Below are 24,425 nucleotides of genomic sequence, written 5' to 3'. Positions count from 1 at the left end.
GTCATAGGTTTATATAGATCCTCCTGTGGAAATTTTAATGCTTTACTGAAATAACTTAATGGAGTTTTAAGTAAAATAATGTCACATTATAGAAGTGTAAATCTTGCCATACTGGGAGATCTGAACATCAACACTTTACATGAGGGTCAGGAAAGCAAACTTTTTACAGATTGTATCCTGTCTTATGGGGCTAAAGATCTTCTTGGACTAATACCCACCAGAATAGCTAACACACACAGTATTTCAATTGATCCTGTTATCACAAATTATGACCACATCATCTCAACAGATGTCATAAATGGTCACCTCTCAGATCATTTAGTCCAAACACTAGTGCTAAAATGTAATACCAAATTCAAACCAAGAAAAATGTATGAGCACAGGTGAATATTATCTACAAACAACATTGCTACACTAAGACATAGTTTAAACCAGGAATCATGGGATTCAGTTATGACTACCGTTGGGGTCAACATGCTCACAGAAATTATAACTGAGCACTTAAATAGAGCCATGCCATTAAAAAAAGAGAGTATCCAGAAAAATCAACACAAAAAACTCTGCAAGCAGTACAAAAATAAGTACCGCAAAGAAGTCAGGAGATTAAAATCAGAAAGGATCAGCCAACAGATATGAGGCTAAGATGATGTTTCAAAGACTTGTTGCCCAATTTTAAATAAAGTCAGAAACAATGAAACATAAACTAAAATTAATAATGTACAATTACCTGTGAATAATGAAGATATCACTGATCCTCTTCTAGTCAGCAATATTTTTAATAATTACTTCATACATACTGTCAAAAATGATGTCTCTATGAAACAGGATATACAGCACTCATTTGAATCCAGTAACAAACAGAACTGCAGTACATTACTTGCAGTAAGCACATATGACATTCTGCAGCTTATTGATAACCTCAGAAACAAAAAATCAGCAGGATTAGATGAAATTTCTCCATATTTATTGAACTAATGAGACCACTAGTTCATCTTACTAAACTGTGTTCTCGAAGACAGTGTATTCCCTGATAAGTTGAAACTGTCTGTAGTGAAACAAAGACACAAAAGGGGGGGGGGGGGGAATAAAGCATGTACAGAATTACAGACCCATTGCCCTAATCTCAACTTTCAGCAAACTGGTAGAGAAAATAATAATAAAAAAATTCTCAAACATTACAACAATGCTGACATGTTAAGTGATTTCCAGCATGGTTTCAGGAGAAATCGAAGTACACGTCAGCAGCAGTACAATTTCTTCATCGTGTGCTTGAAGAAATAAATGAAAAATCCCAAGCAGCAGGAGTATTCCTGGACCTCTCAAAGGCTTTTGATAGATTACATCATGACGTGCTCTTATCAAAAATTGCTAGAAACATATTTAGAGGGTAGACAATAGTGCATGGAGATTATGTACTCTAATGGAGAAATACTGGAAAGGGGAAGGTCAAGTATAAGAAATATACATTTTGGTGTTCCTCAGGGATCCATTTTAGGTCCTGTCCTATTCATACCCTATGTAAATGATTTCCCAAGCTCTCTTGACAATAAGCAATTGAATACTATTTATGCAGTAGATACATATGGTGTCTGCTATGCAGACAGTGAACCCAGCCTAGTTGAAGAGATACATAACTTTATTGAAAAGGTGAAAGCTCACTTTGAAAGAGAGAACCTAAAAGTAAACGTAAAAAAATTCGTATTCTTGAGGGGGAAAAAAAACCATGTTTCACAAAGCGCCTAGTATCTAGCACACATTGGCCTATCAACTATTCATATGATTTTGAAATGCATATCTGTTGGTTTTTTAATATTTTTGAATGCATACATAATGGGCATGATGTGTCTGCCAGGGGAATCCCCATTGCATCTAGAAATAAACTTATCTGCAGACAAAAGGGGACGGGGCTATACGAGCTGAGTGGAATAAAGCTGAACGGGTGAATGCCAGCTGTTGTTTATGTGGTTGACTGGTTTGCAAGTGATCAGCATTGTTATAATTACTAGTGAAATCCATAGATTCGACTACCAGAATGAAAATAAACTACTTACAGGAATGCTGGGTAAGAAAGGTTACGTATTATATTCTCGGTGTATCCAAGAAAATGAAATTTTGACAGAAAATTTTTGGCCAGACTGCTACACTATTAAGGGCCAGTTGTACAGTCCCTGGCTAGCAGCCACTTAAGTTCTGTTCTGGGAGCAGCACAGAAAGTGCATTGTGTGAACACGTAATAATGCCTAACCAGAAAATAAATTCGGGATAACCTAACCTTTGATTGTGGCAGGGTTAATGAACTTAAACGGTGAATACATCCATACTCCGCAAGCCACTTGACAGTGTGTGGCGGAGAGTACCTTGAGTACATCTATTGGTTCTCCCTCCTATTCCAGTCTCATATTATTCGTGGAAAGAAAGATTGTTGGTATGCCTCTGTGTGGGCTCTAATCTCTCTGATTTTATCCTCATGGTCTCTTCATGAGATATACATAGGAGGGAGCAATATACTGCTTGGCTCCTCAGTGAAGGTATGTTCTCGAAACTTCAACAAAAGCCCGCACCGAGCTACTGAGCATCTCTCCTGCAGAGTCTTCCACTGGAGTTTAGCTATCATCTCCGTAATGCTTTCGCGATTATTAAATGATCCTGTAACGAAGCGCTGGTCTCTGTTTAATCTTCTCTATCTCTTCTAACAATCCTATCTGGTACGGATCCCACGCCAGTGAGCAGTATTCAAGCAGAGGACGAACAAGTGTACTGCAACCTACTTCCTTTGTGTTTGGACTGCATTTCCTTAGGATTCTTCCAATGAATCTCAGTCTGGCATCTGCTTTACCTACAATTAATTTTATATGGTCATTCCATTTTAAATCACTCCTAATGCCTACTCCCAGATAATTTACGGAATTAACTGCTTCCAGTTGCTGACCTGATATATTGTAGCTAAATGATAAAGGATAAAGAATAAGTTTTGACACTGGCAGGAATAGTTACAGAATTTGTGATGACAAGATTGTTTGTTAGAATGAGGAAGGAGAAGAAACGGGGACATCACACCAATTATGGAAGAATGTAACGATTCCAAATTTAAATAAAAATTTCGTACTACTAATATTCGATCTCATGCTTCAGAAGCTGGAGCATATGAATGAAATGTGAAACTATTTCCTAACATAAAACTTTTTGCTTGTAGTAGGCCTAATAGGCATATGATATTGGTACTTCATGGATTACATTCTGTCGTTTTATAAAAATTACCGTTTGTGCCAAAACAGTCTTGTTTATTTGGTGAGTGTTACAATTGCTGCAACATTAGGCAGCTTATTTCATTTTATCTAGCAGATAGTGACAAAATATACGTAATCAGATCTTGAAACCCCAACAGTCTTGGGTACTATTTGTATTAACAGGTTTTTCAGTATTAGACAACTACATTTTGTTTTTTCATGTAGCAAAACATTTGATGAACTTGTATGAGGTAATAGATTCTTTCCCAGAAAGGAAGCATGCCATGTAAAACTGTAGCAAGATTAGCGAGAAAAAAATGCTAGGACTTAAGAATTGAAGAAATGTATACTGTCTTGCTTGTCTCTTGTCTTAACTAGTTTTATGTGTCCTATATTTAATTTTATGTCACACAAAACAGCAAGTTATTAGCTAATAGGCAATAAAGAGTGCAAATTTCCTGAAGAGTTCTTGTTCAGTTACAGATAATCCCATTCAGTATTAACTGCAAAATTTTTTCAAAGAGGGGCAGGATGTCAAACTGGCCGACTGGGAGCAGGAGAGGCACCATAGGACATTTTAATTTTCACTGACCTGAATATAGTTTGATGGCATCCATTACATGTTTGAGTTTGACAGAGCGAAATACAGTGACATGCGATAGAAGAACGCTGTGTGAAGGTGTGACACTTCATTTTGGCACCCTTGAGACCTAATAACATGTCTTACTTTTCCTCGAATACATATGTTTTATTTATCAGACCCTTCAGAAAAGTGATTTCGTTAAATTTTTGGTGTCCTACCTCAAACACTGGAGGGAGGGGGGCCGTCACTATCTAGTATTGCCCTGGTTTGGAAATATCATAGATCCGGGGCTGATGCACAGAACAGTCTGAGTTTTAGTGAGGAGGTGTGTAGTCTCCATGTGACCCGTGTTTACATTTAGTGCTTTTGCTGTTTCCTCTTCATTTATTGCTCTCATGTCAAATGAAAACAAAACGGATTTCTCGGATTTCTGTGGCCAGGAGCTATCAAGTGAATTAAAATACATTCACATAATTACAGAAGGCTAAAATATGTTACTAGTTTCAGATTTTATTCCGTTTCCACCTTTCTGACAGTCAAGAATTAATCGCCTTGCAGAACAATTGAGTTATTTTTGTCGGTTTGCACAAAAAAATTGACTTTTAGTAATCTTTTCCGCTGAAGCAGTCAATTTATTTGAAACAAAGTGTTTAATTCCACTATTGGCTAGTTTCAACTGTTCACTGCATTTCAAGTGCATGTTTTCATCTTCTAGCGCCTATGACATTGTGCCATAATAAAGAACCAAACATAAGATAGTACAGTACTGGTACTCCAAGAAAATTTACATCCGGTTCTGAACATATGAATGTGCACTTTAAGCCGAATTAAGCATTTTAGTATGGTTCATGAAATTGCACTTTGAGTATCCTCTAATATAATGTAAGATCTTTTAATGTTTTACACATATCGAACATACAGGCTTCCTGCATCATCATAGCTGCACAAGCGCAGTGATGCCCTTTATCTGGCACTCTCTATCAACTGCTGAAACGAACCCATTTCTAACAGGTCGCGAGAAAATATTTTGAATGATTGTTTGAAAAGCGTTACTTTTGAAGTAAATTTCCTTTTTTGAAACATGAACTCTATGTGAGAATGTACGATGTATTTCTTAAATCGCAGAGTGCTTGACTCTCATTTAAAAATCAACTCTTTGAGGATGACCACGTAGCAGAATTTCGAGCCCAGAAGATCAGATGTTTGTGTCATTGTTAAAAATTTTACTGATGCATTTGTGTGATGTTTCTTAAAGTGTAAAATGTGCCAAAAAGATCAACATTATATGTGAAAGTTTGGCTTCTCTTGCAGCTTATTAATCTTGGAGACCAATATTATATGTGAAAGCTTATCTTTTCTTGTAGCGACACTATGTATATTAATTTAAACCGTTAACTTCTCCTGTTTGTGTAGTTGTGCTACTTAACAGTGATGTTGCTATAGGCTGACTACATCACGTGTCCTATGCTCTGAATATCCACTGTCATCGGCTGGCTAGATCATGTGACATGAGCTATGACTGGCTTACGAAAGCGCATCCCAATCTCAATTCCACTGCTTCGGAAAGTAACATGCGCTGTTTGGTGGAATTCAAATGTATACTTTCGTAATATGAAAATATGCAGTGTAAATGTTGCTGCACATCAAACATCCTTCCAAAATGTGTTTTTTTCCTAGAGTTTCGTCTTATAAAGTGTTGGGGCATTCTACACCAGTGCATAAAACCATAACCATTCAAAGGATTGATAAGTTTTACAGTTCTGAGGAAAAGTATGCTGTCACTTATCATGGAAAAAGTGTATTTTTAACCTGGAAATCCAGGAAAAAACTAGGAATTTTTTTTCCTTGTCCACATATACACCCTGCATAATGCTAATGAAAGAGGACTCTAAGATCACAAAAAGAAACATGGATATTCACAACTATGAAATGAGGTATAGAAAAGATTTTCATATGGTTAACAGAAGATTAACTTCAACAGTGAACATAAAAGAAGGAAAGTTTCTCCTTTGATGAATTAATAGTACAGGTTGAAGAAAAGCAATGTGGTAATGGTGTCAGATCAGGGTAGGCGATGTTAAATTGAACAAAGTTTTCCCAATAACCGTGCACCATTGTGAAACTGCGGTCATGAAATGACACAACCATACAGCACCAAGCTTGTGAAAATGTATGTACTTGCCTCTGCTAATACCTGTTATCTTAAACTGCGCAGTTACTGATTAAATTAGATGAATATAAAAGTTTCAGCTGAATGGTAAAAGCTAGGCAAAATGTATATTCGTATACATGGTTTTCTACATTAAACACACATTTTCTGTTGCAAATGATTCTTGCAGCTTCGAAAATTTTGTGACTCACCTTCACTGGTGTCTTTCATCAAACAACAAAGTCCATTGGTGTTAAATCAGGTGACCTAGGATGCGACTCTAGAGGACCACCACACCCGAACACTTTGTTAAATGTAATGGGGATTTCCACATGTCCACTGATGGCTGGTGGACATTGCATACTGCTCCATTAGAAAAATTCATATTGTTAGGGTGCTGGCAGTGTCTTAATTCTGTCACAAAAATTTGCTTGTTTTAAATAACCTTCTACTTTTAAAACTTGGATCAGTTGTGCGTGTAAAGGATGTAAACTGTTTCTTCTGTGACATTCAAAATAAAATGATTAGTGGCATAGATTATGAGCTGTTGCCCAAATGCTTTTCTCAGTTGTTTGCCTCCATGAAAGAGAACACTGCATGCACAAAGCTGTAATCTATCAGTCCAACAGAGAGAGATGTACAGTGTTAAGACACTAGACTTTCATTTATGAGGACCAGAGCTCAAATAGCAAAAAATGGAGTAATATTTCTGCATAATCATTGTATGACCATAAGTAATGTTGTTTTGAACTGTCTGAAGAAAGCTGGGTTCAGTCTGTGATGTACAGGAATGCTTCTTTATCCTACTTTTGTCCATGTGGCTTCTAGATCAACTTGTAGCAGGTTACAATTGTAATAGACTTAGGGTCATGGTACACACATGCTATTGACACAACGAGGGATCTCTGCCTGCCTTTGTTTAATGATGAATTATACTTTTGTTATCAACATCAACATTTTACTATACTTTACGAATGACACTCATAGTCTATATTAATCCAGAATGTCATGTTGAAAATTAAAATTTCTGCTTTTATCATGACTGGAAACAAGGAGTTCTGCAATTTTTTTGTTTCAGGTGTGTCTCAAGGAGCCCATTGTACTACAGCTGAGACTCTGCTCGACTTTCTTTATCCTGCCATGTTAGAATGTGCTTTCCTTGTGGATCTGTACCAAAACTACCAAGAAGTGGTTGAACTGATTCTGGAATTCTTTTGTTCTTGTACAAGATATATGCTTTGCTTTCTTTCAGAGGTACGCATTTTTTTCTTTATGCATTGCCATTGTTATGATGTATCAATTGTGATTGTTAGAAGCCTTTGTTGAACACACAAATTTCTTAAAACAAAATAATAATATATGAGCAAGTGTCAAGAAAGTATCACTGCAGTGTAATAAAAACAGAATTAATGACCTCTCAGAGGTGTATGATTTGTTCAGTAATGGTGTACCATACTTGATAAGCAAGCTAAATAATATCCTATTACAGGAAAACTTCTAGAATGTTTTATACAATAATTTTGTAATAAAAACAGAATTAATGACCTATCAGAGGTGCATGATTTGTTCAGTAATCATATACCGTACTTGATAAGCAAGCTAAATAAAATTTATCCTGTTACAGGAAAACTTTTAGAATGTTTTATACAATAATTTCCCAAGACGGTTGTGTGACACTTCAGGGGGCTCAGACAGCAGTGACTGTGTTTGGGTTTTGCAAAACCAGGATTCCTGAGCAGGGAGCTTGTGCTTCTAATACTTTATTAAATGAGTCTAGGGTGTAAATGCTCAACAACATATCAAACATACCAGCACTTTGAGAGTGAGTGTCACGTATTCCCCTAGAGGCCTGTGTTAGCTGTTGAGGCAGTCATCCCGTGTGGATCGGAGTATGTGCTACGCTTTTACTAAAGAAAATACAACACAAAGGTCTGAGGTTACAATGTTGACCCCATATTCTGGTGCCAGGAAAACATACAAAACCACATAGTCACCTACATTGCCAACATCTTTTTCTGAAACACTGTAAATGTAAGGATATGACAAAGTGGCAGAAAGGAGCAATCATGTTTGGCCACACCCGTGGCCGTACCGTGTGTGAAGTTGCTGTATTTGTTGATGTTTTGTAGTACATTGTTCAACATGTCAACAAGCAGTGGTGTGACACATGTGACCATGACACATGAAGTCAGAATTGTGGTCGGAAAAAGACCCTGATTGAGAGGGACTGGAGACACATTCCTGGCCGTTGTGGCCGAGTGGTTCTAGGTGCTTCAGTTCGGAACCGCGCTGCTGCTACGGTCGCAGGTTCAAATCCTGCCTCGCACATGAATGTGTGTGATGTCCTTAAGTTAGTTAGGTTTAAGTAGTTATAAGTCTAGGGGACTGATGACCTTAGATGTTAAGTCCCATAGTGCTCAGAGCCATTTTGGAGACACATTTCAGGGCTTGTGAAGCAAAACCGCTTCCAAACCCAGTAGAAATTGCTGCAAGAAGTAAATGAAGGTCCATCCCAAACTGTTAGTGAAAGAGCATTGTGAGGGAAACTACATGCAATCATTGCTCACCTCTATTTTTCAAGAAGACAACAGAAAAGTTCATCAAGCTGTAAGAGTATGTGAGTGGTTTTCTGAACACTCTCCCACCCTATTATTTCATGTCACCTGGCCTGCAAAATCACCTGACTTGAATCCCATAGAAAATCTGTGGGACATGTTGAAACAGTGGGTGAAACACCAACATCAGCAGCGCCACAATTTGGTGGAATTGTGTGACCATATCATCAAAGAGTAGCTTAACCTGGAAGCGACATACCTGCACAACCTCGTGGATTCATTTCCTAATTGAATCTGTGCGGTTATGAAGTCCAGGGGCAGAATTATACAGTATTAAATTATGCTTGTAATGGTTTCTCTTGGGGGTGACTAATTTTTTGTCTGGTGAGCTTAGCATCCTGATCAGTTGTTCCACTATCTTCATGGTGTTCACACAGTCTAAAGGCCTAAACAGAAAAAAAACCTATGACAGATGTTTGCAATTTCTGTTTATGGCCCTTGTTCAGAAAATGTGTTCATTCCTGATGATGATTGTTTTGCTTGGAATATGAACGATAATTTAATAGCTCAACAACAATCAGAAATCTGATTTCCATTTTTCCTGCTATTCACCACCCTACCTTAAAGGGAAAAGTAGGCCTCTCCTCATGTTTGTATATATTGTCTATCCTGGACTTTCTGTTGTTGCAGCAGCATAAAAATTTGTTGTTCTAATGATCAAAGCAAAACAAAAGGAGTTTGACCGCATTGTTAGCAATGGGGAAAGTAGCAAGGATGTTAAATTCAAATGTGAGGGAATCCTTAGCATGGAAGTAAAAAAGAGAAGCTAGTTACTTTTATGTTCACTAATAATGAACATACATACAAAATGCATGATGCTTGATATTATAATACATGTAGGTAGGTAAGTACTTTCCTTTAAATTTCAACGGCATAAAACTTAAAATAACTGAAAAATGTGAGATGGAGAATATCGGTGAGACAGGTCATTTGTGTAATAGTACCAAGTCAAGCTTGAATGCACAGTAAAGTAAACTCATTAGCAAACATGTGTTAATCAACACTGTCTTTACATATTTTGATATAAGTGGGCATGTCAATGACGTACTCACAAGGAAGGATTCACAAATTGATGTTGTTAATGATCGCACAGATGAAGAGATTTCTGTTCACAAAATGATATGATGCAATGTATAGACACTGGATAAACATTCAGGACAAGGTAATTTCAAATTTCTCGACAGTAGTGCAATTTTACCAAAACCATTTGGTGCATTCTGCATTTGTTAACAGATCCATAATTTATTCCTTGCAACATCACTGCCAAAACTTTACCAGAATAATGTACCCTTACAGGTAATTCAGTAAACTATTAAAATCTTTTGTTGTTTATAATGTCAAACAGTTTACAATGACAAAAGATTTCATATTCTACCCATATAGGACATCTATTGGGCGAGTGTTCATCAAGGTTTTGATGCACTCCAAGTATTGCTATTGTCTGAAGTGAAGTTTTGTTGTATTATACATCAGTACAGAGGTGGCATGACACTTCTTTCTGAAAAATCAGTGAGACCTGGGTATGTTCAGGTGTCATCATCACCACTACTATTTTCTCAAAATGGTAGGTTAGTACGTTACTTCTTCAGTGCTGTAAACCAATAGCATTAAGTTTGACATGTTCCCCTGTCCAGATAGAATTATCCTCATGTTTGACATACAATGTTGGCACTCTGTATAATCTATTGTAACATGTGCTCATGACTCCTAGGATTTGGGTCTTATCAAATAGAATATTATATTTTCTGATTACAAAGCATGTTCAGCTATAGGTAATGCATCCATTCCCCCCGTCTTATGTAAACAGCTGCATTTATCTTACTTTATTCCTTTCTCCTGTGTCCTCTCCTTAGTATCTGTGTACATTTACCCATAACTTCACAGTATTCTGCAGATGGTGGACAAATATATGGAAGCACCAAAAACACAACACATTACCATGCCTAATACAGTGTAGGAAACCTGCTGGAATTCCAAACAGCTTCCAGTCATCTCGGAGGGGATGAATGCAAGTTCTGTGTGGTTTTCAAGGGAATCTTATTCCATACTTCCTGCAAAATAGTGGTGAGTTCAGGTAATGATGATGATGGAGGTGGATAGTGAACACGACCTCTCTCTCCAAAGTAGACCATAAAGGGTCAATAATATTGACATCTGGTGACTCTGATGGCCAGGGTAAATGTGACAGTTCATCCTTGTGCTCACAAAACCAATCGTGGACAATGTGAGCTGTGTGAACAGAAGTCCTGCTGTCTCGGAACACAGCATCGCCATCGGGGAATAATCATATGTACCATGGGGTGGACCTGATCAGCCAAGATGGTCACATAATCCTTGGCAGTAATGCAACCTTGCAAGTAACCGTGGGCTCGTGGAATGCCATGATATGGCTGCTCAAAGCGTTACTGAACTCCCAACGTGTTTCGCTCTTGGACATAAACTTGGTCAGAAGTTAGAAACAGTGTGAAACCATGTTTTCCTGTTACGGGTATTTGCGTCACTGATGAGTGGTTTTCGAATTCCAGCTCTCCCTGCAATTCCCTGATTATGAAGCTCCCTTCGTGTTGTTTTGATGCTGACAGGGCTTGTGAGTGCAACATTCAGTTCTGCAGTGACTTTTGCAGTTGTTCTCTTATCTTTTTCAGTGCAATCACCTTCAATGACTGTGTGTCAGAATCTCACAACTCACACTTTTGTCTGTGTTGTGACTTTGCAGTTGATGTTTTGTATGCATTATAAATCTTCAGTACATTGCCTCTTAAATCATCAAACACTTTGGTTACCATGGTTGTGGAAGCACCCACCATAAGGGCTCGGACATATTGCACTCACAACTACACAGAACATTGTTCCGATCACAACTGACACTTGCAATGTATTGAAAACATTGCACAGGTGCCATTCGTGGTCAGATACAATGGCGCAACCTGTAGGCGTGGCTAGCATCTGCATTTATGTTCAAACATGCATTTCTCGTGGTGTTTCCAAATTTAGTCCAATCACTGTATATAAACCTGAATTTTCTTGTGATTGCTGAACATTCTTGTCCATCCTCAGATTATGTTGTATATTATTTGCATATTAAAGTTATTTTCCTTTTGGCAAAGGTCTTTCCTATATGGCCAGTAACATCTTTGAAAGAGAGTAAAAGGCCTCGGGTTTTATAGATGCCCATATGTCACTTTGGTCTCTTCATAACTGCTGTAATGCCTTTCAGAAATCAAAGAATGGGTAACAATTCTATAGCAAAGTGTTGATAAGATTAACTCTTTCTTTTCCCATGCAACTCATGTTCTACATCGAAAGGACAACTCTTGAGTTCACACTTAAGTGCTTGGCTGAGGATTCTCAGAGATAGAACTACTTTCAGATTGTTTCTTGATCTATTCTCAAATGACACATGGAAAAATATGAACACCTAAATCTTTTCATATAAGTTCTTATTTCTCTTATTTTATTGGGTTGGTCAATTCTCCATATGTAGGTGAGAGTCAACAAAGTATTTTCGCATATGGAGGAGAAAGTTGGGAACCGAAATTTCGTGAAAAGATTTTGCCACAGCAAAATAGCCTTTGTTTTAATGATTGCTACCCCAACTCACAAGCTATATATGTAGCACTCTGCCCCCTACCTTACGCTGATACAAAACAAGCTGCCTTCTTTGAACTTTACCAATGTCCCCTGTTAATCCTATCTGGTAAGAATCACATACCTTGCAGCAGTCCTCCAGAAGAAGACGGACAGGTGTACTGCAGGCAGTCTCATTGGTAGATTTGTTGTGCCTTCTAAGTGTTCTACCAGTAAAATGCAGTCTTTGATTCATCTTCTCCACAACATGTTCATGAATTCACTCCACTGTTGTTTTACCCTTTTATGATCCTATACTTATTTTGTGAATAGTGAATTGGATTTATCCGTGGTCCAAGCTACTATTGCCATTCTTGAAGGCTGATAGGGAATTGGATTCCTCTGTGGCCCAAGTTAATGTTGCTATTGTTTAAGGCCAACATGCAGAAAAATGTAATCTGCATTGTACCTCCTCGACTTTCATGAATGGAAGGTTCGCATTAACCTTACGCTGATATTTGCATGGTGGAAGGAAGGGGGGGGGGGGGGGGGTTTCTGCCTTTTTCCGTGTCTCCACAGTAAGAACATACTGTCCACCTAACAGAACTTGATATTCAAGCTGGGCTTTTTGGTGTCCTTACTGGTCATTACAGAGATAGATGAAGGAAGAATTAATGTTTCTTGTCTCATCTTGTAATGTGCATTCTTTAAATTTTAAGAGTGTCTTCTATCTACATCTACACTCCGCAAGCCACCCATCGGTGTGTGGCGGAGGGCACTTCACGTGCCACTGTCATTACCTCCCTTTTCCGTTCCAGTCGCGTATGGTTCACGGGAAGAACGACTGTCTGAAAGCCTCCGTGCGCGCTCGAATCTCTCTAACTTTCCATTCGTGATCTCCTCGGGAGGTATAAGTAGGGGGAAGCAATATATTCGATACCTCATCCAGAAATGCACCCTCTCGAAACCTGGCGAGCAACCTACACCGCGATGCAGAGCGCCTCAACTGCAGAGTCTGCCACTTGAGTTTGCTAAAGATCTCCGTAACGCGAGCACGGTTACCAAATAACCCTGTGACGAAACGCGCTGCTCTTCTTTGGATCTTCTCTATCTCTTCCGTCAACCCGATCTGGTACGGATCCCACACTGATGAGCAATACTCAAGTATAGGTCGAACGAGTGTTTTGTAAGCCACCTCCTATGTTGATGGACTACATTTTCTAAGGACTCTCCCAGTGAATCTCAACCTGGTACCCGCCTTACCAACAATTAATTTTATATGATCATTCCACTTCAAATCATTCCGCACGCATACTCCCAGATATTTTACAGAAGTAACTGCTACCAGTGTTTGTTCCGCTATCATGTAATCATACAATAAAGGATCCTTCTTTCTATGTGTTCGCAATACATTACATTTGTCTATGTTAAGGGTCAGTTGCCACTCCCTGCACCAAGTGCCTATCTGCTGCAGATCTTCCTGCATTTTGCTACAATTTTCTAATGCTGCAACTTCTCTGTATGCTACTGCATCATCCGCGAAAAGCCGCATGGAACTTCCGACACTATCTATCTTAATGTGATGCAAAGTATCTTTCCTGTAGTATCTGTCCTTTAAAATATTTGAATGTTTTTGTGATCTCTTTTCTGATAATACAAATTGGCTAGGGGCTCAATGATGAAGAATAGATCAAATGAGAGTTTTGTAAGCTATTTTCTTCTTGGACGTGGTACATATCATGAGGAGTCTCCCAGTGAATCTCAGTTTGACAACTGTTTCCTCACAGCATAAATTGCTTGTAATAGTAGATGGTTGTGGCTGATGGCAGTGTTTGTTCAGCAAAGCTTTAATTAAACAAAAAAGTTTTTATGTCATTTGACATTTTTACAGTACATAGTTTTTCATGTTGAGAATCAGCCACCAGTCTATTTTACAGCAGGCCTTTGTGCATTTTATAATAATAATCTAATGATACAGCCTCCTTGTGCACAACTGTCCCCTATGTATGAGGTCCAGAAAATGCAGCATCTGTTTTTGGCAAAATCCGCATGTATTTTGTGCAAAATGTGCATCTATTTTTTCAAAATTTGCATATAATTTTTTATGAGTAGACAGACAAATTTAAAAAGTTATCACCCTGCATGAGTGAAGACCAATAAAGCCTTAGTTCTTCGAAATTGATTTTTAAAAAATGTACTGATTGGAAACTTTTTAACTGAAATGTTTGCTTTTGCAAAAACTTCAACAGCTTTTTTTCCAAAATGGTCTTTATTTGGCTGTATTTAATCTTTCGAAACCAGCAGCATTTTCCCACTGGTGTACTTAATACATCTACAATTAAAGGAGTTTCTGGACATTATTTGTCTTCTTCGACCCAATTTGATGACTACAAAAGCTGCAGAATATTAATTTTGATCTTTTTTGGGCATTTGTAGCTATGTCTAACAATGCTACTGATAGAACTGACAAGGCATTTAGTGTAGAAATAGATACAAAAGTAACTCTGTTTTAAAACAATGGAAGAACTTCAATGCACTCAAGCAAACATTTTAGATTTTTCTTTCAACCATTATAGAGCCGAGTGCAGGCACTATGCAGTATAGTGGCAGATGTCTGTGGGCATAAACAGTCTAGAATCCTGACTGCCAGATGGGAGAGGAGCGGTGCAAATAAACAAGCCCGGCCTCCCTCTTGCAGGACAGCCAATCTCTGGGGGTGTTGTAAGCAACATAACTGAAATCCATGATGGACAGGGGCTAGTTGATTCACTCATTTTAAAATAAGAAAAGAAAACAACGAGCAGTGCACAACACAAAGCATTTGGGAACAGCTACGTGCATTTGCTTGTAAAGGTTGGCAGGGCATTGTTAATGATGTAGCTCAGGCACGACCTCTAGCAGTATTCAACACAACCATAGTTTAAAACATCTGCCACCTAATTTGCCATGTTAAAAGTGCATTATAACAACTTTGGAACTTAAGCTGACAAACAAACATATGTGTTTCTATGTTATAAAATGCTAAATGTCACAGTGCCACAGCTGAGTACTACGTAGCATTATGTCGCGTGTATGTTAAAAAGACTATTCAACCACCCACAAATTGCATGGCACCAGAGCATTGAGTGCATTGATACATCATTGCACTTGTGGACTTTATTTTTAGAAACAGGTTCGTACAGACACTATTCCTGGTAAAATAGTTCATCTGGATAAAACTCTCTGTGAAATAGTGTCTGTAAGTAATTTCACATATTGAGGAAGAATTCAAATCTATTTCACATTTATCACAAACTGCGAATTTTTAGGGTCATTACCTTTATATAAACAGCTTTAGTTACTGATATAGTCTACTCGGGCGTATGTAAATCTTTTATCCATCCACATGTCTGATTTGATATTCCAGAAGCATCTATGTATTGTTCACTAAATGGCAATGCGGAACTATATCAAAGGCTTATTGGTGATCAAGAAATATCTGCAGCCTGCAGGGACTCACAAATGATAAAAAACACATAGCTGTCATTAACATAGTGGTGGAGATGCTTGTTACACAAAAATTCAACATATGTGATCACAACACATTCCATATTTATACAGAAGTTCAAACATGGCTGCAGAATTTTTTGATCCAGTTGTTGTCTATGAAAGTACGTTTTCTTTTAAATCTGGCCGCTTTAAATATTTTTTTCTTAACCTTGTTTGAATGACATGTTTCATTTAAGGGACTGTTTTGATATACAGGGTGAAGCGAAATTTGCATACTTGGGCTTCAAAGCACGACTCCGCACATGGCATTGATAAAAAAATGTCTCCAACAAAATTTCGGCCGGTGAGCACATCCTGCAGAAAAAGGATGTAAAAGAGTGGCAATCTGGCAACACTGTAAGCACATGTATGGTAACTACCTCTGTCAGCACATATTAGTTGTGCTGTACTTTTAATGCAGTGGATAGAGTTTTGGGTTAGCTTGCAGGAGGTTGATGGTTCGTTCCTGGGTTGAGGGATATGTTTTTTTATTTGATAAATGTTGTCCAGGTGGTATGGTATCTGGCATCTTAATCATCAACAGTGACTGTAGCGGGTCCTCTAAAAAACATTTGCACTGTCATACTGCAATCATAGAAATGGAAGATTGGTCAGCTTTGAAAGAAGCCCATTCCACTTCGTGTGTGTGAATTTATTCACATCACTTCATTTACTAGGTGCAAAACTTTTTTTTCTTTATACCCTCCTCCAATGGTCCCATAGATTAGTACCAACTATTATTCTTGCCTCGTTCAGGTCCATCACATTTTGTTAGGGCCTTATGTTAAGAGTGGCATTAGCAACGTGCTTTGCGAATAATGTCCAAACTCTGTTCCTATTTGTATGTGTTATCACCATGGTCCCACTAATTATGCCTATCGACATTGAGTCTGGTAACTGCATGCTGTTTAGTACGTATCTCAATGCATTATTATTATTATTACTATTATTCTATTGATGGGATTATGGAAACATCACTTCTATTACCGTTAGGGAAACAGTGTACTTCAAAACTGAACATTTTGCAATTCGCGGTGTCAGGTTGAATCATGCAGAACAGTATCTGTCAGAGGGGTAATGCACGTTAGGAGGACCAGCGCGCAGGCCTCACGGTGTGTTTATACTGTGTGTACTGTCCACCAGATAGGGACTAGTTGCGAGTGGAGTAATGCTCCCAATGCAGACTCCAATGTACATGCCTACACGTATCAAATTTTCTGATTGTAAACCTCTAAAGCAGTGTGGCAGATGTCTGGCATACACAAACAGTATGGGGATATGCTTCTGGTCATTGGTGCATCTGATAACCGGGTTGCTGTTGCCGTTCATGGATATGCTGCTAGAAAACCTCATTGACGCCATCCAGATAAAAATGTGCTTCGTCATCTGGAGCTGTGCCTTCGGGAGTCAGGTTCTCTCCTTCCACCACCGTGTGGCAATGGTCATCCACGCACTCACCGTACTCCAGCTACTGAGGAAGCTATTCTGGAGGTCATACACCAAGAACCTCAGCGAAGTACACATAGTGTAGCGAGGTAGCTGTGTGTCTTGCAACCCATGGTCGTTAATGTGCTGCATGAGCATGGGCTGCACGCCTATCATTATGGTTTCACGCAACACCTATATCCTACAGATCGCCATCAGCAGATGCAATTCTGTGAATGGTTCCAACAACAAAAGGATGCCAGTGATGACTCCTTGAACACCGTAGTATGGTCAGATGAAGCAGCATTCACTCGTGAGGGTGTCTTCAATATGCACAATGCCCACCATTGGCGTGAGGGTAACCCACATGTCACCCGTGATCATAGATATCAAATTTGCTTTGGTCTCAATATCTGGGCTGAAATATTGGGCGACAGATGTTTGTGCCCCTACCTGTTGCCTGACCAGTTGACTGCATGAAAGTATCATGCATTCCTCTCAAACTGTGCCTAATCCACTGGAAGGTGTTCCAGTACATGTTCAGCAGAGGATATGGTTCCAACATGATGGTGCTCCTTCACACTCTGGAATTAATGTGCGACAGTATATGGACAGAACATTTTCAGGGAAATGGCTCAGACATACAGGTCCAGTTGTATGGCCATCGTGTTCATGTGACCTAAATCCCGTGGATTTCTTCCTGTGGGGACATCTGAAGGAGCACATGCACGCTACTCTCCCAAAAAATGTGGAAGAACTGGTAGCGTGTTTTCATGCTGCTCTTGTTACTGTGAATGCAGCTTTGCTACAAAAGGTCCAGAGCTGTATTATCTGGTGGGTTGCGCAATGTTTAGACATGCAGGGAGGGCACTTTGAGCATCTGTTGTTCTGAGGACAATGTATTATGTTGTGAAGGTCATGAAATCATTCATATGGACATTATTATTGTAACTGGTTCCTAATGTGCAACATTGGAGCACTAATCTTACATGTAGTATAAATAACAAATAGATGTTGTGTTATTGTATTGTGCTATTATCTTTAGCATCTCGAAATTGATATTGTTTATGTAGTTATTCTGTCCTGTGACCTAAGAAACAATGTATATTACGGTATGAAATGTCAGAATGAAATTAGCAAATAAAAAAAATGTGCCCCAACCCAGGATCGAACCCTCGGCCTTCTGCATGCCAACCTAAAACTCTATCCCCTCCACCAACTGTAAAGCACAACTAATATGTGCTGAAAGAGGTAGTTACCATATATGTGCTTATAGTGTTGCCAGATTGCCACTCTCTTTAACGTCCTTTTTCTGCTGGATGCACTTGCCGGACAAAATTTTGTGACAGACATTTTTTTATTTGCTCGCATGTGAGGAGTCGCACTGTGAAGCCCAAGTGTGCGAATTTCGCTACACCCTGTATAATAAAATTCACCATTGACTCCATGTTCAATCACCAGTGGGACTAAAATGTCAATATGATAAAAATGTTTGGAGTGTTGTTAAGAAGAACAGTGTTGCCATGTACTATGGAAAAGTTCTTTTCTGGGCATGTGTTAACATAGTTTACTTGCTCCTAGACATGTCAGAGGTGATCTTATGAAAGTTGTTAATGTAATTGTAATACACAGTATATTGTTTAGTCAACTGAGACATTTCTTAAAGCATTGTTACAAATGTCAGTGGTTGTAAATCTCTCTCTTTAAGAGGCAGTTTTATCTAACTCCAGCCTCCTCTTTCGTTTTACCAGTTGAAATTATAAGTAAAGTACTTGCCATGGATAGAATATTTTTCTGTGAAATCACTAAAGTAATATGGGTTTTCATAAAATAAAAAAATCACATTTTCAGTTAAAGTAAAAATAATTTCTGTCATTTAGACTGAGAACGTGTTACTATCAATTAATATGCTCCTTGTGTTAGGGAGCACATTGTCAGCAATGTGTATTTATTTACTGTAATTGTATTCTTCACTAAACTTTCCTCAGAGTAAACCGAAGCTCTAATTGTATCTTGTTTCAGTTTGTTGTCAAAAAGAGCAATTGGTTTTTGAAGCCAGAAACTACTAATTTCTTGTAGTTTCTTATTTCAGGGCCCTATTAAGATGACAAATTTCTCCAATAAATTCATTTTATTAAATTTTTCTGCTTCATTATTGTTCAGTTATCTTTTTTTCAGTTTGGCTTTTAATGCAGTCCCTCTCCATTCGTCCTTAGGATTATGTAAATTAACAAGGGGTACACATTGAACAAGGAATGTTTTGTCATACTGTTGTAGCAGGAAGACACCAGCTGCTACAGAGGACAAGTTAGTTTCACCATCATATTTTTGTGTAATGGTTATGTGACTGTACATATAGACATTGATTTTCTGTAGTTGTTCATTGTAATAATTCAAATACGAAAACTGTGTGCAGCTGCTATTAATGACACTATGATTTTGGGCTGTATGCTTTTTGCCAAAGAGTTTCAGGCTACATTTCTTTTCTTTCTGGATGTAGCTGTATGTAATTTACTAAACATTTGTACTACTTTAATAGGCCTACAGCAGAAGACTGAATGCAGCAGCTCTTGAGACTGTAAAAGTGTATACATTAAGGAACAAAGGACGTTTTAGTATAGAGGCAGCTGCTGAAGAGAATGCATATCAAGATATAATATTGCTGCTTGAGCTCCTCACGGGATTGCTGTCCAAGGATTACGTGGTTGATCTAGTTCCCAGTGGTAAGTAAATTTAAAATTCAGCGTAAACCTTCAACATGGTTTACCTGATGCCTGGTTTTGATCAGATGTTATTTTCAGATGAAATAGACGAGGCACTGTTCCTTACATGGAAGACAATAAATATTTTCATTGAATGCCATATGTATTGATAATACAAATTAATTCATCTGTTTGAGAAAATAATTTAATATAGTAAAGGAACTCAGGTGTCATAAAAATAGATTTTCGTTCAAGCACATACTGTTCAGGTAATACATTCACTGAGTTATTTGCATCATTTTTGCTTCCAAATTTAATCAAATGTGAATGTATACAGTTCTGTGAGAAGTGAATGTCAACAGGCTGTAGAGGCACTTGAGTAGTGGTTTTACCAAAATTATATCTGATCAGTTGAACCTGCATTTTTCTGTTGCAAAACTGAAGCAAAATTGTTTCCTTATCTAGTTGCATAAGAAGATTGAGCACAACATTTATTTCAATTTGTTAATTTTGTTGGGTTCTATGAAGATGTTGAAATGTACTTGTCATTGTGCTACTTCTATAAATCTTTTTTTTTAGAGCATGTTGGTAATATAATTGTACTATGATACTTAATTTAAATGTAGTTGTAAAGTGTAACTGATACTACTTTTTTGGTTTTTAGTTTTACAGCATCCAGTGCAGTCAACAGGACATGGATATGATGCAGCAGATATTGTACTGTTTGGATTGAACACTCTGATGCCCTTACTGAGTATAGAGTTGCTGAAGTTTCCAAAATTGTGTCTTCAGTATTTTAAGTTAATAACATTTGTGAGTGAACTGTATCCAGACAAAGTCTGTGCATTACCTGAAAATATGTTGGTTCACCTCATGGAGTCAGTAGCATTGGGTCTATCAGATCTTGGCCATGATGTTTCTGTGCTGAGCTTTGACCTTGTGGAAGGATTGGCTTCACATATATATGGTTCTCGTTCCCAAGCATCAGTTGCTGGTGCCACTGTCAAGAAGTTTTTGGAGGTAAGTTCAGTAAACAAAAGTCTCATCTTTTGCTGTCACTCAATGACAGAAACTTTTTGGTTCTTCTGTCTTGCATGATAACAAGAACAACTGGAAAAGATGTTACACAGAAGTTAGGTAGTCGATAGCGCTGAAGTAAATATAACTGTCAGATATGAAGTATAACAAATATTTTGAGTAACCATTAAAAATGTTGCAGGTGTGTATTAGTTACCTGAAATAAACTTCTTAAGTACCGTTAAACATAATAGTTGTAAAAGAGTAAAAGAGGATTGCTGACTCAGAGAATATGACAGCCAAAATTCCATAAAATACTGGACTAAACAAATGCACTCTGATATGTCTGCAAGAGCATATCAGAAATAATGAGAACATTTTAAGAGAAACAGTTGAGGATAACAACATGATGAAGAGATGAAAATGAATTACAGTGGATAGGCATTCAATGTCAGGTTGTCAGATGGCATCATTACAGCCAAAGTATCCTTAGTTTCAAATGCTGTTACCATTTATTTTACAACTTGAAAGGCAGCAATAGCAGCTTTAGTACTTTTGCTCTCTTAGAAACTAAGCTAACTGTTGGAGAGGAGATTATGCTTTTTGAAATAGATTCTTTCTTTCTTTTTTTTTCTTTTTTTCAGTGTATGTAATGAACTTAGACTTTGAAAGGATAGGAATAATCGAAACTGGTTGGTAGTTTTGGGGGCAGAAAGATATCATTCTTTCTCAAAAACTAGCATTAATTTGAAGTTACATGTGAAGTCCATATATTTGGAGTTTGAGAATTTAGTTAACAAGTTTTACAACATCTGTGGATGTGACAGTAATACAGTGTAAAACATTAATCCTAGTGGTCTTGACAATAAGTGAATGTATTGCAGATGTACCTGTTGAGTTTATTATTCAGTTCATTTAAAGTGGTTAGGGATGCATGCTTTGAACCTGATTCTACAGTTGTTAAGAATTTATACTTCACTTTTTCCCTTCATATTTATGTAAAGCTAAACTCATTAGTGGCAATAATATGTGGAACATTCTGTAGTGACACACAATTAATTCACATTTTTGTGGAGAATTAATAGTAATGTTATAAAAGCAACCATTATTCCATGTGGAGTTGAAATTTGTTTGCTGTAAGACCTCTAATATTAAAAGATAGAAAAATTTTCTTGAAACATGTTCATTAAATTTGGCATTTCTATATTGAAATAAGCAAATATCATGCATTTTGGCTAGATATTACTATTGTCACCAGTAATTATTGAAACGTATTTAAATTAGCACCTGGACATCTACACAATCTATTAATTATAATATTTTGTACACTCATTAATAAATTCTGCATCCTATAATCTTCATTGTGACTGGGTCCACAGCTATCATGAATTTTTTAAAGGCATCATAAAATCATTTAGAAAATTCTTTGTCCATTTCAAAATAATACATAATACAAAAATTATAGCAGTATGTAGTAAATACTCTGTCTTCTCCAGGGTTCCATTTACTGATACAAAATGTGTCCAATAATATAACCATGAAATGAAAAATTTGGCTTATCCTCTCTTCACCATTGTTCTGACACCATACCACATCAACACTTTGAGTGTTTTAAAAATGTTTTAATTCTGGTTATTTTCTTGTAATACAGTGATAGTTATCGTGCAACAAAGAAATTTATTTTTATTACTCATTGTCTATACCCAATCTGTTTTGAGACTCATTTTTACAATTGTGATGATAATTTCTAAACTGTTTGAATTTACCACTAAAAACTGAAGTGTTTTCACAACACTGTTCACACAACTAAGTAATTTAGGTGTAAAGGATCCCACTCACTGAATAGTAGAAGCATTGAGTCATTGACAGACACACACAAAAGAGAAAGAAGACTTCTTGCTAGCTTTTGGAATAAATCGTACACACACACACACACACACACACACACACACACACACACACACACACACACAAGCCCTTACATTAAGCCGGCTGGATACACAATGCCAGGATTGCATTTCAGCAGGTGGACTAGTTTGGAGGGGATAGAGGGAGAAAGAGGTGGGAGCTAGGAAAAGAGGTTAGCTAGCAGCCCGGAGGGTGGTAGCAGATTTGCTTGCTGTAAATTCAGGAGAGAGGGTGGCAGGTGCTCAGAGCTGGTGAGGTGGATGATGATGATGTGATGTGGAGGTGTAGATGGGAGAGGGGGAAAGGACAGGAGAAGGAGAAACAGTTAGGTAGCAGAGATTGGGGCCAGGAGAGATACGGGAACAAAGGATGTGTTGCAAGGCTAACTCCCATCTGTGTATTTCAGAAAAGCTAGTACTGGAGAGAAGGAGCCAAATGGCACAGGTTGTAAAGCAGCCATTGAAACTGAGCATGCTGTGCTCAGTTGCATGTTGTGCCACTGGGTGGTCAACTTTGTTCTTGACCGCAGTTTGGCAGTGAGCATTCATTCTAGTGGACACACGATTGATTGTCACACCGATATAAAAGGCTGTGCAGTTATTGCAGCAGAGTTGGTGTATGACATGGCTGCTTTCACAGGTTGCCCTCCCTGTGATCGGATAGGATAAACCTGATACAGAACTGGAAGGGGAAGTGCTGGGTGGGTGGATTGGGCAGGTCTTTCATATGGGTCTTCCACAGTGGTATAATCCCTGTGGGAAGGGGTTGGGATTGGGAGTGGCATGGGGATGGACAAGGATGTTGTGGAGGTCACGTAGGTGACAGAATGTCACTTTAGGAGAGGTGAGAATGATCTTTGGTAGGATGTCCATAATTTCTATGCATGATGTTAGATAATGAAAGCCATCACAAAGGATGTGGTTCAGTCGCTTCAGTCAGTGGTGATATTGGGTGATTTTGTTTGGGGTGGGGGGTGCCTCCTTTGTAGCTGATTCTTGGGGGGGGGGGGGGGGGGGAAGATTAAGGGTGTGTGAGGATACAACACAGGAAAGCTGTCGGTGGACTAGGTTTGTGGGGTAGTATCTGTCTGTGAAGGACAAAGGGTGATAACTGTTAGAATGTGGGTAATATTTGTAGTTAATGGGCTTAATATGGACAGAGGTGCAGATGGAAGTATTATAGAGATGGAGATCAACATCCAGGAAGGTGGAATGTTCATTTTAAGAGGACCTTGTGAAGTTGATGTGTGAGAAGGTGTTGTGGTTGTGGAGGAATATGGATAGATTGTTTGTTTTTATACCTTCCACACAAAGGAGAAATAGTTGTGTGTACAGATATAGTTTGTAAGGTAAGATGTACGAGGAATGAGGTAGTGGATTTGGAGTCTGAAGATGTGTAGTGTTTTATAGCTGCAAGGCCATGGGCATATAGGATGTTGGCATATAGGGAGGTGGCCGCAACAGTGACAAGGAGGGATCCAGGTGGTAAAGGGAGGGTGAAGAGTGTGAAGGAAGTGGCTAGCATTTTTGAAAGGCTATGCTTCTGGCAATTGATTGAAGGTGTTGGTCAGCAAGAGTGGAAATTCTTGCAGTAGGGGAATAACAACAAGGTACAATGGTGTGTCCAGGATTGTTGGGTTTGTGGATTTTGGGGAGCACATAGAAGGTGGGTTTGGAAGGGGGGGGGGGGTGTTGTTGGGGCGAG

The 24,425-nt window shown here is 38.3% G+C and overlaps 1 protein-coding gene across 3 annotated transcripts in view; it reads left to right on the top strand.

The window, feature by feature from the left end:
- The window catches only part of LOC124721393 (exportin-4-like), a 238,996-nt gene that overhangs the window by 196,291 nt on the left and 18,280 nt on the right, over positions 1 to 24,425 (top strand). For all 3 annotated transcript variants that reach the window (XM_047246333.1, XM_047246334.1, XM_047246335.1), the window contains 3 exons: positions 7,038 to 7,213; positions 19,634 to 19,817; positions 20,461 to 20,816. In XM_047246333.1, the coding sequence (XP_047102289.1) occupies positions 7,038 to 7,213; positions 19,634 to 19,817; positions 20,461 to 20,816 (716 nt within the window). The remainder of the gene's footprint in view (positions 1 to 7,037; positions 7,214 to 19,633; positions 19,818 to 20,460; positions 20,817 to 24,425) is intronic.

Source organism: Schistocerca piceifrons, chromosome X (genome assembly GCF_021461385.2).
Source record: "Schistocerca piceifrons isolate TAMUIC-IGC-003096 chromosome X, iqSchPice1.1, whole genome shotgun sequence".
NCBI classification, from domain to species: Eukaryota; Metazoa; Arthropoda; class Insecta; order Orthoptera; family Acrididae; genus Schistocerca; species Schistocerca piceifrons.
The sequence above is the reverse complement of the archived record's forward strand: the minus strand, read 5'-3'. Positions and strand labels throughout refer to the sequence as shown.